Here is a 15,223-nt window from a genome sequence, read left to right on the forward strand (position 1 = left end):
CTCTTAAAATGCAATGTTAAAGTGTAGTAGCAGTTCTAAAACCAAAACTGTTTAACTGAATTGTTTTTTGTAGTTCTGAAGCTTAGGTAGGCGATTGGGACACCCTGGTTTTGGCTTCTTTGTTACTATGTGAATCTTGGCCACATTATAACAGCTACATCATCTTCTGATCCTCCTTCCATCTTCACTCAGTATCTGAAAATTGATTGTTTTAAAATCTGAAAATTGATTTGTAAAGTTTAAATGGTACCTAGCTGCCTTTGAGCAACCCTGAGATCTGTGGAGGAAAAGTGTGTTCATGAAAGGTGCTGCTTATTTATTGTATAAGAGTGACTGATTTATCTTTGTTTTGATCTAAAACCAATCTAAAACCACTTTTAATCCAGGTTCCATATTATGTCAAAATTCTGATACAGATCTGCAGATCAGCAACTTCAGGAAACTGTCAGGCACCTCTCATCAAACAATTCACTTAGAGCCATGTTACTGTAGCCATTGTGGTGCTGAGTTTTGAACAAACTACATCTGTAGATAGTTCTCAGGAGCAAGAAACTTTGTTTTACTCCTAGTGCTCAGCTTACAACATGAGAATTTTTGTGGGTTTTTTTTAATAAGCAGAAGGAAGATGTTTAGGCTAAACACAAAGTCTGCCTACTAAAACTAGTTAAGTCAGCTATTATAATCAATGTTGCTAATGTTGTCTTTTCATTTGTCATTCAAAAGTTTTCCTTGTAAGGCTGTTGGAATGCTTCTTAGTATCCTGCTTTTATCCTGTAAATCTATTTTTGTAATTGAGTTTCTGTGCTTGACAAATATTTTCTTAATGTACCTGTGTTCCTGTGTTCCTGTGCATGTAGTAACAGTTTGCAAAACACTTGGCAAGAATCCCTGAATAGTTACGTTTAAAACTTCCTTATAAAGAAACTTCACATCTCCTCCCATGTGACGTACAGAGAGAGAAACACAGCCCTTCCCCCAGGGGGTTTACAATAAAAACATTTCAGTTTTATGTTAAAACATAATGCTTTAGAAATGTTTGCAAGGTCACCTAAGGGTTTTACTTGATTTTAGTGTTATACAGAAAAACTGTAGTTGAAATTGTAGTTTGCTTCCTTTTCCACACTTTCAAATTACCTTCCAGATTCCTTCCCTAAGATTCGTAATTGTGGACAGACCAGTGTCATCTGATGATCTATTTAGCAAATACACAAGTTCCAGGAGTATTAGGGAGAATATGGAATGACTGTGTCAGTGTCTGATTATAGATGTGAAAGCCAGCATGAATAGCCAGGCACTGGAAGAAATTGTTTGGGCAGTAGATGTTTGGAGCAAGGTTATAGTACCAAATTTTGGTCATGCCAAGAAAGTTGCATGTCCTGGTTTGGAGCTTTTTGAGCCTTTACTGAAGAGGATAGAGTATGCTGGCTCTTGCTGAGTTTTAAGTTAGTACATGCTATGCCATAATTTATTGATTCTTTTTCCTAATACATCCTGTCATATCAGAAAAAGAAAGCAATTAATGCCACCTTGTCCTCTCCTTTGGTAGTGTTTACTGTTCCATGAGTACATCAACAGACTTAATGAGAGAGTTGAAAGCCGCACTGGCATGTGTAATAAATTTCCAAATTATCTTCAGTCTATTGGAATGGACAGGAAATCACAGCTGGATATGAAAAGTTACTGTTTGCAGCTACTGTGTACTGTTCTACTTTTCTAAATACACCTAACTGCCTTCAAAGTCTGAGGTCATTTTAGGGCTTTCTCCTGAAATGCTTGTAGATTTGCTGTTTGTTCAATTGTTCATCCTGGGCTTAGGACAAAAAAAGCAAATTATTTTTTGTGTGTTAAATTTGTGGAGGCTTGATGAATTAATGTGTTGTCTACAGTTGAGGATAATACATTATCTCTGTCTCTCCAAGTTCAAATGCATTCATTATACTCACAGGATGCATGCTTTAGAATCTTTAATTGCTTGAAAGGGATATATTGGAATTACCTTAAATAGCTTCTAACTGTAAACTATGTTGTTCTAATTCCTACTTTTAAAATAGATGCTTTTAAAACTACTTGTGTTTCTCTCTTGTTTTTTCAGGGAAAAGTTCATCTTGAATTAAAACTGAATGAGCTCATAACAGATAATGGATCTGTGTGCCAGCAACTAGTAGTACAGTAAGAAAATACATTATTTCTTGAATATTTAGTTGTTTGTTAGAACATGATGTGATTTATCTCTCTTAACACTGAATGTCTGGTACCGGGAATGTTTTTCTTTTTATCTGGCTTTCCCTGGAGCCTACCTTGCTGAGGGAACACATGATGCTTAAGGGAGCTCCTACAAAGGTTTTTTACAAACTACCCATCTCTCTATTGCTCCCAAAGTGCCCACTTTTACTAGGGGTTAGAATGGCTATTTTGTATCATTCGTTCACTGTCTTGTAATTCCAGTTTAATTTGGTCTGGTGAGAAAGCTAGGAATGTCCACTGCAGCTGACAGCCAGGACTTGTTTACTGAACTGATCTGCTGGTGGTCATGTTGGAAGCAGTGTGTAGTAATGTTAATTACATGTTTTTTTAATGTTAATTAATTTTTTAAATTAACATTCCAGTAGTAATGTTTTGGTTTGATATGTGAAAATCTGCTTTTAGTTTTACTTCAGAATTACTTGCTTATGGTTAACTATGATAAAGAACGTTTATAGAAGAACAAAGTACAGGGGTTGCAGTTCTGAAGCAGTGTGATGTTGCCATGTTTCAGTGAAATTTCTTAGCAGCAACTAAAGGAGTTTTCACTACCAAACTTAATTTTTGCTTCAAAATATGAAGCCATTATAACGTCTAAGAACCTCATAGTAACAGTAAACCTTTGGTATATGTTATTTAAAAAAAAAATAAAATTACCAATATTAAAGAAAAAGCACAATATGAGACGTGTTGGAAGATACTGACCAGTCTGTACTTCTGTATTTTTCATCTTAGAACTGTGCTTGATAATGATCCTATGTGATGGTTTGGGGAGTTTTATATACAATTTACAGATAGTTACAGCAGACCAAGACACATGTACTGGTCATTCTGTTTCTTCTTACTCATTATTACATTTAAGGCTAGAAATTGATAAGAAGCTAATGCAAATAGCATGATAAAAAAATATTCTCACACTCTCATAAAAAAATTGTCTGATGAGGGCATACTAGAAGATACTGGTTTCTCCAGAAACTAATCCTAGCTTTTATTTTGGAATAAGTCTGACAGCCATGTTACTTGCCTCTGGGAGACTTTCCTTTCATTGAACAGACCAGTGGAAACCAATGACTTGCAGACACTCAGTGAGACTGACAGTATTCTCTTGTGACTCTTCTTTACATTCTCAGCATGAGTAAGGTTCAGGGGAACAAGCCAGTCTTAACTGCAGTTTTTTATTTTTAGTGCTTCAGAAAGAAAGAAAGGCTTGTCTGCACTTGCCTTCTAGAAGGTTGTGAGATAGGCCATGTGAAGAAAAATACAGATGGGTGTGATAAAGTTTAAGGGAAAATTAAGATTAAAAGCTCAAAAGGTAGTAAGATTATTTAATTTTGCTTTCTAGCATTGTTAATTAACCTATATTTATTCAGAGAATTAGGTGTCTTTTTGTTTCTCTTAAATCTTCTCTGAGAATTTAGTGTGAAGGAATGGATTGTATTATGAAACTGCAAGGGGAGGAAATGCTATGTGGGCTTCCATTTGTCTCAGTGCCTTCATGTTCAGATCAACTCCAGGGAACAGGGGGAGACCAGTACACCGTCAGTTTTGCTAATGTTGTTTTCAGTATGTAGCTCTAGTTACATTTCTGTCCTAATCAACTGTGTAAACCCAGATGAGTAGTTTAGTTGGAGCAAGACCTAGTAAAATAATTGTTTTTCTGTTACTTGATACGAAAGGGAACCTAGTTCTGCGATAGAACTAAGCCAGTGAAACTGGTAATGCTTTGGTGGCTATAGTAGGCTGACAATTCTGGCAAGGTATGGAAACTTGCTGTAATATCAGTGTATATTTGTAACTTAAAGATAATTCTGAATGTGTTTCTGCTTGTATAGTGGGTGGCAACTTGGCTCATTGGGAGCCCTGCTGTTCTTATTTTTGTATCCCACTTGCAGCACAAGGCAGAATTAGAACAACCCCGTGGGTTATTCACTACCAAAGGCAGGCTGGAGCTTTATGACTTTGTGTTTTATTCCAGCTTAACTTTCTGATAGGTGTTATTTTTTTAATTTACTTTTTTTATATACCTATGCCCTTTAGTCTTTTATTTTTTAATCATGTTGGATTTTTCGTCTGTTGAAGAAAGGTTGCTTTAGAAAGTTACTGTTGCAGATTGCAGTTTTGAGTAGGAAGTGGGTTCCTCGCTGTGCCTTCTCTTAGGATCTCTATGAGGGAGATAAATGATGAAAAGGAAGCCAGGGTTTTCTTGTGGTTGCTGTGCTCACCCACTCACTGACGTGGGAGAGGATTGTGCGTTAAACACTGCAGTATTACATCAGTACTTTTGTCTTAATCTGAGGTTATGAAATGTACTACAGTTCCTTAAACTAAGTGTTAAATAGTGTTTTATCTCAGATGCTGATGGCCTTGAAATAATTTGCTTTGTAAGTAGTGTATTGTGCATAAATCTATTTTTGGATGTACATGTGACAGTGTGAGAAATAAGAATTGTAGTGTTACAGAAATGGATGTCAGGACATTTTTGAGACGCCTTTGGCCTTAAAGCATGAGTAACTTACAGAAAATATATGTGAGATTCTTTAATACAAAATTTCAGCTCTTTAAGTCTGCTTATTTTATAGTTTTCCAAGGATAATTGGCCAGAGATGCACTTACTGCTATATTTTGTTACTTGCAAGGGCCTGAGAAGTCATTGTATTATTAACTGCTTTAACAGAGCTGAAAGATAGGAAGCAGTAGATCTGTGATTGGGTAGAAAAATAAAAAGACTGGGCATATATGTGTATTTCTGTCTCTGCCTCTTGATCTGTTCAACGCTGAAAAAGTATTGGCCTAAGAAAAAAATATGTGGAAAAATAATTCTTCAAACAAGGGCTATAGTACTTGTCTTTCAGAGCCATGTTTTGCTTCCTGTTGAAATTAGTGATCTCTCAGTGTAATGGGACAGGGAAGCTTTTAAACCTATTCACTTATTTTATAGGATAATACAATTCTATGCTTTTGTGCTACCTTCTGTTCTTAGGTTAGTTTCTAATGGATTTTTGGCTGTGTATTCTATGAGAGTCCAGAAGTTCTGTGAAGATGAAAAATAGTAGGTATATTTTTTACAATGCAAGATTAAAGATTGTGTTAAGCACACAGATGGTAACAAGTAATTCAAGGCCTGTGATTCTGAGTATTACCTGGAGTACCTCATCACCTTTTTGTTTGTGGCTGAACCCAACTGATTAGACCTGACTAGCAGATGATTGATATTATTTTCGTTCTGTAGATACAGCTGTAGAAGCATTTTTTGCTGATCTTCTAGATAGGTTTTATGATGAGAATTGATTTTAAAACTGAGGGTAATTCCAGTAGGAAGTAGTTTTTAGAAGTAAAGGGTTTGGACACTAGAGAGCTGTTGCTGATGATAGCCTCTTACAATTAATGTGGTAGGGAGGAAGGCTTTATTTCTCATGCTACTGTGTACAGTAAAACCAACTTGTTTGGAAAAGAACATGTGATTTTTGAAAGATGTGTCGTTGCATACAACAAAGGGGTGGTCAGTTGTGTAACAAAATTCAGGAATGCAATTCCTCGTATTTCTTTTGCTCCCCTACCCTTCTGTCTGCCTCCTCCTGGTTTTGTTTTCAGTGTAGAACTTTATTAGGGCTTTATTTCCACATCTCATATAAAGGAAGTAATCTTTGGGAAGGATTAAGTATGAATATATCACAAACGTGCAATGCTCTGGACAACAGTCAAGAAAATGCTTCACTTAAAAAAACGGAAGTTCTGTTCTTTTGCTCAAGTTGGCAAAAAGTGGTCATATATATGATATACCATAACTGACTGACCTGGTCTTATTTGATGCTGGGCAGGGATGGGGGGAGAGGAAAAAATGGTGGCAAATTTTCTTAAGGTGGGACTTCCTGGACCCAGCAAGGGCTTTAAGATTGTATAAGTAATCTGAAAATAGGATATTGAGATACATTTTTTTTTTTCTTGGAGAAAGTAAAATTAAGACTTGGAATTGCTTATCTCTTATTAATAGAACCCTTATTATTTTTTTTTTTTTAAATACAAGCATGAAGTTAATTGTCCTGTGGTGAAGGACTATCTTAGAGACCATTTACAGTAAGCTAAGCCCTGATTTTACATTAAAGTTTGTATTACTTGAAAACTTGCAGTTAATTTTCATGCAGATACACCCAGAGACTGTTTCTGAATTAAAATTTTGTCTCTGATTCTAGTTGTTTCCTTTTCTAATGTGTGAATGAGGAGGGAAAAAGATAATGCAAGAGATAAACTGCTGACTCATTGTGGGCTCTTTTTTTTTTTTTTTTCCAAAGCCACAATGACATGTATAGTAGCACATTTCAAAAATACATTTGTGCAGTTCTCCTTTCTGGGAGTTTTTAAAAACAACTTTGTGAGCCCATTTTTTGCATATTTGATGCTGCTGAAATGGATGATATGTGAATGGCTTCTTGCCAAATTGGATTCTGGGATGGTATTGGCTAGAATTCTATGTTTGGCATTACTTCAACTCTGAAAGAATCAGTTCTATGTATTTACGATGTCAATATTTGAAAGCCCAGAAATGGCTTACTACAGAGATATTTTTCTGGTTTTGGACTTGGCTAAATAAATTACACACTATAGTATCTTAAATTGACCTGTCAGTTTGTAACTGTCCTGCTTGTATTCTGTCTGGTCACAAAAAGTCATTTTAGGGAAGATACTTTGTATTAAGTGTACTAATCCTGATGGCTGTAGTTACTTAGTTTCTGCATGTGGAGGACTTTAGTTGATTTGAATGGTGAAGGTAAAGTCCCTCAGTCATTGAAGGCGGTTATTGCAGGCTATGTCTATTTAAGGACTTATTTCCATCTTATGAGCTGAATATATGCCAGTTGTATCTGAAAGGCTCATATTTCCTGTATGAAACTCCTCTTGCAGAACAAAGTACTGAGATGTGAAGCAAGAGTTATTGTAAACTGGAAGATGTCTTACACTGTGCTGTAACTGATCAGTAGTTTGAGAAAAGAACCAGTCCTTCTTTTAGCTGTGCTCAGATTTTACATAAGGAAGTAGTAGTTTAAAATAGAAAATAAGGCTTTCAGGTTCCTGTCTGCTTCTTCAAACTCTGTGCGTATTTATACCTTTTGAATGAAAATAGTTTGTGCCATCCTAGATAGATGAAACTATTTGTCAAAGCTGAAATGTTTACCCCATGGTGGAAATGTGTTCATTATGATTGTCAGAACACGAATGTATATTTAGGGGTTTTTTTCTTTTTTGATTGGTCTAAGTGTTTGGGCGGTGTCTGTTAGTTTTGATGGGATTCTGTTTCTTTTTTCCTTTTGTAGGAGGTTGTAGTTCTAGCACTTAGTGGAAGGGTAGTATTCTGTGAGATATGCTAGCTGATAAACTTGTTGAGGTTGCACTTTCCTGTTTCTGTTTTGTCTATTCTAATTGAGCCACTTCAAACCTCTTCAGAAATTTTAAAACATGCTTACTAGAGGCTGTTTGTTTGTTTACTAGCTTAAAACTATCTGCAGTAACCAGTCTCGTGTAGTCTGTCCCTAGGGAGTAGCAATCTGGTTTGAGAGTGCTGAGTTGATTTCATGGCTTCATGCCCTTAATCATAGACTCACAGAATAACTGGGGTTGGAACGGACCTTAAAGATCATCTAGTTTCAACTGCCCTGCATGGGCAGAGACACCTCCTACTAGATTGGGTTGCTCAGAGCCCCATCCACCTGCACTTGAACACTTCCAGGGATGGGGTTTCCACAGCTTCCCAGGGCAAACTGTTCCAGTGTCTTGCCACCCTCACAGTGAAGAATTTCCTCCTAATGTCTAACCTAAATCTCCCCTCATCCAGTTTTGATCCATTACCCCTTGTCCTCTCGCTATGTGCCCTTGTAAAAAGTCCCTCCCCAGCTTTCCTATAGGCCCCCTTCAGATACTAGAAAGCTGCTATGAGGTCTCCTTGGAGCCTTGTCTTCTTCAGGCTGAACAGCCCAAGTCTTTCAGCCTGTCTTCATAGGAGAAGTGCTTCAGCCCTCGGATCGTCTTTGTGGCCCTTCTTTGGACTCACTCCAGGAATTCTAGGTCCTTTTTATGTTGGGGGCTCTAGAATTGGACACAGTACACTCATGAGTGCGGTGTAGAGGGACAGAATCGCCTCCCTTGACCTACTGCTGCTGAACGTGCTTCTTTTGAAGCAGCCCAGGATACTGTTGTCTTTCTGAGCTGCAAGCACGTGTTGCCAGCCCATGTTGAGCTTCTTGTTCACCATCACTCAAGTCCTTCTCCTCTGGGCTGTTATTGATCCATTCTCCAGCCAACCTGTATTTGTGCATGGGAATGCCCAGACCCAGGTGGAGAACCTTGCACTTGCCCTTGTTGACTACTTTCCTTCACTACCTTTGGAGCTTGTGAGATCTTCTGCCTGATTAGGTTAATTCAGGTTGTCAAACTGACTAAAAGCTGTCTTGAAATCCAGTTAACTTCCTGTAAGGTTGGTAAACAGAATCACCATAGATGATGGATGCAAGGCAGAGTTTTAAGAGAAAGAGGATCCACCATTATAGTGCAGTCTGGTTGACTTAGCTGTGCTGTCAGATGGTGCCTCTCAAAACAGGCTCCAGGCAATGATGGGGGAGTTAAGGGATGATTATGAAAGGCCAGCTTGGAATGAGAGATGGAAGGGGAGGAGATGAGATAAATTTGGGATAAATTCTTGAGCCTAATGGGTCTGAAAAGGAAAGATCTGGGTATATTGGTGGTCAGGGGAATTTGTGGTATTGTTTATTTTTTGAGATACTGGCACAGGGTAGGGTGTCTAAGATAGGTAACCTTACTTGCTGACAACAGAACTGGGGCAGGAGATGAAAAAGGAATGCTAGAACTTCCTACACAGGGAGACTGACTGGAGCATGAAATCAGCTTGAAGTGACAGATCTGTATGATTAATCTGGAGATTCTAGTTCTGCTGCAAGGCTGGGTAGTTGTAAAGTGTTTTTCAGCTTGCAGTAAATCATAAACAAGCCTTCCTTTAGTGTGTCTATGTTGCAGTCGAGGCTCAAGAAGACAAGAGAGGCCAGAACAAGTTGTTTCTGTAACCAAAATTAGGGCATTGTGATCAGTTTTTGGTTTTATGATAGTACGCATTTTCCTACAAGGTGGTTATGTCAAGTATGTAGTTCATTCAGACAGTGATCAGGGGAGGGGATGATAAACTTCATACATAGGGAAATAAACTGCTTTCTGTTGGACTTACTAGAGAAATCCAGGAGCTTGGTGAGCATTATGAAGGCTGTTGAAAGGGAAACTGTGTTGTTCTTGTTAAAATAGTTGAATTTTATCCAGATAAATTTTACTTCATGTAGGTGCTATGAATTTCTGGTGAGATTCAAGTTGAGGCTAACTTATAGGTACGCTCAGCACTCACACATGAAACCTAAAATCTCTGTGAGCTGCAGAAACACTGTTTAGTGCTACAAAAATACCCCATAGTCTGAACAATTCAAGTCTTAGCTGTTTCACATCACATGCCCCAAATCACTGAAAAGTCCAGACAGTTTAATTTTGTTGCCACTCTTCAATGTCACGTGCAAGTTGGAGGAGGAATCGATTAATGCTTATGAAACAACTGGGTGTTTCAAGAAACCATTTAAATGGTGGGTTTGAAATCACTGTAAGGTTCATTGTGATTCAAAAATTATTGAAATGCTGAAGGCCACATGCTTGAAAACTGGAAGAAAAATAACAAATGATTGTGCAGTGGTTCAGCACTAAACGTTCCCTGAACTGGATAAGACAAAGGGACATTTTTTTTTGAGAAAATACCAACTAGTTTATAATTGTTTGTACTCCAAAGAGGGTGGAGTTTTGAGGCAGCACAGAAGTATTAGTGTCTGTTGTTTCCCCACTTGTGAATGTTGGAGTTTGCAACTCTTGTTATTATTTTAACACTGGTTTTCTGCAGTACAGGAAGCATTTACTTAACAGCAGCATGTAGTTACTGTTGCTGCAATGTGACTTTACCTTGATCTGCACAGCTTCCTATTGCACATTACAGTAGTGGAATATATACTTGATTATTTATATGAACTTAGAGCAGAAAAGTATGTTTTTTCCTTAAGTTCCATAGGTTTTGGGATTTATTCAAACCATCCTGTCTTTTGCATCAGGAATGGTGACCAGTGTGTCCATTTATCTGTTAAACACTGGCTTACAATTTACTGTATGAATTATGGAATAAAACAGTATTTTTAAAAGGGCTGTTAAACCTTGTTCATGCACTATTGTGGAAAGAGTTTGAAACTCAACTTTAAACACTACTTCAAAGGTAAACTAATTTTCCCCTTGTGCCTTAGTATGGATGGAACTTAGACTATATGCTAGTTGTTTTGGATGCTTAATTTTAAATAACATTTCAGAATATGACACTGCATTTCTCAGCTTACTCAACTCAGAATATAGGTTAGCTGAAACAAAAGATTTAAATCCATTTTAATACCTTCCAAATGTAGTTGCTGCCATGTGGATGAGGCCAGATAGCTTTTTGTGGGCCTTGAGAAATCAAATTTAAAAGTTAACGGAGTCTGCAGTTTCCCCTAACGTATCAGTTCATTTTACTTAGGAGCCATGCATGTGTGATACTTCAGTGTCTTCTAGTGAAGCAATTTCACAAATTTTGTTCTCACAGAGTCCCTGAAATCTAATAGTCTTGAGTATTACCTTTTATTACCATCTACTGATCCGTAGCTACCGTCTACTTCATGTGCATACATTATGTAGGATCAATGTATAATACAGCAGGACTTAAAAAAAAACAACACAACACTTATAAAAAAGAAGATTGTTTGGGTTTTATATTTTTAAGCCAAAGACATTGCTTCACTAATCTATTTACTGTCTTTTCCATGTAGCATAAAGGAGTGCCATGGGTTGCCTCTTATAAATGGACAGAATTGTGACCCTTACGCAACAGTCTCTCTTGTGGGGCCTTCCAGGTAACATTTTTAGTATAAAATGAATTAATCTGTAATGCTGTTTTCTTAAACATGAAAATAAAGTAATAGGTTTAAGCTTTTAATATTTTAAAATATAGAAAAAATTGAAAATGTTTTCTGCATACATCACATCTCCCATTGTTACTTTGCTCTTCCCTATCATACTCTCAAGGTTGTGAAAGTGTTTGGTCTGTCTGAATGGCCTGCATTACTCAAGAGTCACTTGTCACTCCATCATTTTTCTTCTCAGGTTTTGTACGGGACTCTTGATATCTGCACTGTACTTCCTGTTAATTTCTGTCACATGCCTGCATGGGATGATATAGTCAATTGCTCACCCACTGTCCTCTGTTCCCTGTTTTTCTTAATGCATGAGTGTCTTTGCAGTGAACGTTTAGTAATTGAGAGGAAGTGAGAGAGTGGAGATTCTGAGATTTTTCTAATGCGAGCACCTTCAGAAGGCTACATTGAGAGTCCCCACAGTTTAAATGTCTCATTTTTGAATTGGTAATCCTGAATAATTGTTGGGATTTTTCATTTAAGAGAAACCCATATCTCACAGATTACCTATTTACAAGTCCCTGCCCAATAACGTCCAAAGTGAGCTAGGTTTGAGTTGGTTCTTTTTTCCAACATCAAACCTAAGTCCATCTTTTTTTCTCCAGTACTGAAGAAATTGCCACTGTGAGCATAGAACCAGAACATACTCTAGCAAATTTGCATGATTAAAATAATTGAAAGGATTGTCCCCGAGTAAGCACTGAATGAATGTATAATATATGATGGTATTTTTTTATGTATGGGTTGGAGTTTTTTTGGAGGATGTTTTTTGTTTTGTTTTGGCCAGTTAAGTTTTATTTTTAAGAGGAGTAGAGAGAGTCAACCAACTAAGATGCATGGTGTTGATTGCCAAAGAAGGTAAATTGACTGTATGGTCTGCTTGAGTCCTGTGATACAGATGGAGCTGGGCGAATCTTGGTCCCACACAGTACTAACCTTGTTGGCATGGGAATATGTGTGCAAATCTAACAGAAGTTCCTAGTTAAGATTTTCCAGTCTCATGTGTGTGACTCATGTACCATGACTGGAATATTTATATAGCCAGCGCCTGAAGACAGTTGATGTCTAGGACAATTTTTATTCTCCCTCATCTGTTTTTCACATTTTAGATTTGTTGCTTTTAAAAAGTGTCTTCATGCTCTCATAGCACTTTACTAACTAAGACTGCCTTCTTTTATAAAATGTGTAAAATTAAAAACAACAAAGCAAGAAAAAAGCAAAAACCCAACAAATAATGTATCTAAAATACAGGAGGGTAGGGAGCAGTTGTTTTGTGTGACCCTATGCTGTTCAGCATCTAGCATTAGCAGCATTTCCTTCCAAAGAAAACATTCAGTGGCTTGGTGTAAGCTTCTGTCTGTGAAGAAGTAGTGGGTATTTCCCCAGCAAGAGAGGGTGGGAAAAACAGAAAATGGCATTTGAACAAGACAAGGAAAACTGCTTGTAATCTGCAAGCAGGGGTAAAGAAATTCTGTGCAAAGTTAAGTTTGAAATGCTTTAGAAATTGTTGAGATATTTTACTTGTTATGGGTAAATTGTACTTGTTTGTGAAATAGAAATTTTGGGCTGGACTAGTGAATGTTTGACTAGATACAGCACTTCAAATTTGAACTTTTCAAGCTATATTGTGAAGATGTAATTTTAAAATTTCCTTCACTGGTCAAAATTATTTCTAAAATGACAAAAAAATGTTTTAACTTAAATGCATGCGTCCTTCTTGACACTAGAATGTCTTTATAATTGTGTGTTTAAGTTGTCTATGGTAAAAATTTTACCACATTGGAACAGGAATGACCAAAAGAAGACCAAAGTAAAGAAGAAAACAAGCAATCCGCAGTTTAACGAAACATTTCATTTTGAGGTAACTTTTTGTGTAGTATTCCGCCTGTTTATCTGTTTTACTCAACCCTTCAAATATTTTTAAAGCAAGCTGTATAGCAGTACCTAATGCAGAAAGCCCTCTTCAAGCAAATTTAAGAGCTTTTACTAGCCTCTCAAATGTAAGTGAATGCCATAGTCAAATTTCTGGGGGCTGCCAGACAATAGCATTTCCCTTCAGTTGCTATGTGAAAAATTTTAGTTCCTCACAAGGACGTAAGTGAAGGTAATTATTTGTCTTGAGTCACTTTATGTAGCATCTCTTGCCATTAGGAGTTCTAAGAGAACTTTACCTATCATGTGCAGATAAATTTAAATATTTTCAAGAGTATTGAGTTAAAAAAAAAAGCCAACTTACTTCTTAAATAAAACAATGTAGCAGTTATACCATATCAAGGCTAATTATTTTATTTAAAAACAAGTTAATTTTTTTCTTGTATTCTACATTAGTTGTCCTCCAATAACCAAATTATGAGTTTGAATTTTAATCTGATTTATCTCTGTAATATAAATTATATTTGCATGTAAGCACACTATGCTTAGCAGTGCAACTATTACACATGCCTTGAAGGCATTATCATTTACTGTGTTGATATAGACCATGGTCCTGCTATGGGACTTCAGTGTGAAATTGTTCCATACATACCTGTAGAGTATCAATGTATGGTGTGTGTTTCAGTTGACCTGCTCAAGATACCAAGTGTAATTTCTTAGGAAGTAAGGTCTTAGGATAAAAATACTAACCACTACAATAACTTTGACTTACAATTTGAGTTAAACTGACATTGCAATCAGTCAAGAAATGAAGAAAATTAAGAGGTTTCAATTATGGTATAACTAGGGCAAGACAAGTGGGCTTATTTGTTGGGTCCTTAAACACCTCAGAAGTATCACAGAATCATAGAATTACTTAGGTTGGAAAAAACCTTTAAGATCATTGAGTCCAACCATAAACTCTACTATGCCAAGTCCAGCACTAAGCCGTATCCCCAAGAGCCACATCTAAACAACATTTAAACACATCCAGGGATGGTGACTCAACCACCTCCCTGGGCAACACGTTCCAATGACTGACAACCCGTTCAGTGAAAAAGTTCTTCCTAATGTCTAGTCTAAACCTCCCTTGGTGCAGCTTGAGGCCATATCCTCCTCTTCTATCACCAGTTACTTGTGAGAAGAGAGCAAGGCCTACCTCTTTACAATGTTCTTTCAGGTAGTTGTAGATCCCCTCAGGCTCCCTCTTCAGACTAAATAGCCCCAGTCCCCTAGGCTGCTCCTCTTAAGTTTTGTTCTCAAGGCCCTTTACCAGTTCTGTTGACCTTCTTTGGACATGCTCAAGCACCTTTGTCCTTCTTATATTGAGGTGCCCAAAATTGAACATAATATTTGAGGTGTGGCCTCACCAATGCCACGTACAGAGGGATGATCACCTCCCTGGTCCTGCCTGCCATACTATTTCTAATACAGGCCAGGATGCCATTGGCCTTCCTGCCCACCTGGGCACACTGCTGGCTCATATTCAGCTGCCTATCAGTCAAAACCCTCAAGTCCCTTTCTGCTCAATAGCTTTCTAGTCTCTTCCCTAAGCCTGTAGCATTGCATGGGGTTGTTGTGGCCCAAGTGCAGGATGGAGCAGGACCCTTGTTCAACTTCATACAGTTGACCTTGGCCCATCAATCTAGTCTGTCCAAGGCCAAGTCTGTCTGTAGAGCATCTTACCCCAGGCAGATCAACACTCCTTCCCAACTTGGTGATGTCTGCAAACTTATTGGGAGTGCCTTCTATCTCCTCATCAAGATCGTTGATAAAGATGTTAAAAAGAAGTGGTCCCAACACTCAACCCTGAGAAGTACAAGTCTATAGCAAGTAAAGTACCTTTAATGATTTCTTGGAGCTTATGCTGAAAACAAAGTAAGTCTTGCTAGTTTCGTATCAAACTTCCTTCATGTTTTTTTTCTAATAGATCCCTGTAATTCCCTTAGATAACAATTGTCCCTCATCTGGCTGCACCATGAACACTTACTGACCCATCTTTCACCGGTTTTCTGTCAAAGGGCAGTTCATTTTTTGAACTGAAC

At 37.5% G+C, this 15,223-nt stretch overlaps 1 protein-coding gene across 1 annotated transcript in view; it reads left to right on the forward strand.

The window, feature by feature from the left end:
* RASA2 (RAS p21 protein activator 2) overlaps positions 1-15,223 on the forward strand; it is a 38,821-nt gene that overhangs the window by 9,625 nt on the left and 13,973 nt on the right. Inside the window, exons 4-6 of the mRNA XM_010001640.1 lie at positions 2,093-2,169; positions 11,124-11,207; positions 13,056-13,128. Coding sequence (XP_009999942.1) covers positions 2,093-2,169; positions 11,124-11,207; positions 13,056-13,128 — 234 coding nt within the window. The remainder of the gene's footprint in view (positions 1-2,092; positions 2,170-11,123; positions 11,208-13,055; positions 13,129-15,223) is intronic.

This window comes from Chaetura pelagica, unplaced genomic scaffold, assembly GCF_000747805.2.
Source record: "Chaetura pelagica isolate M959 unplaced genomic scaffold, ChaPel_1.0 scaffold207, whole genome shotgun sequence".
NCBI classification, from domain to species: Eukaryota; Metazoa; Chordata; class Aves; order Apodiformes; family Apodidae; genus Chaetura; species Chaetura pelagica.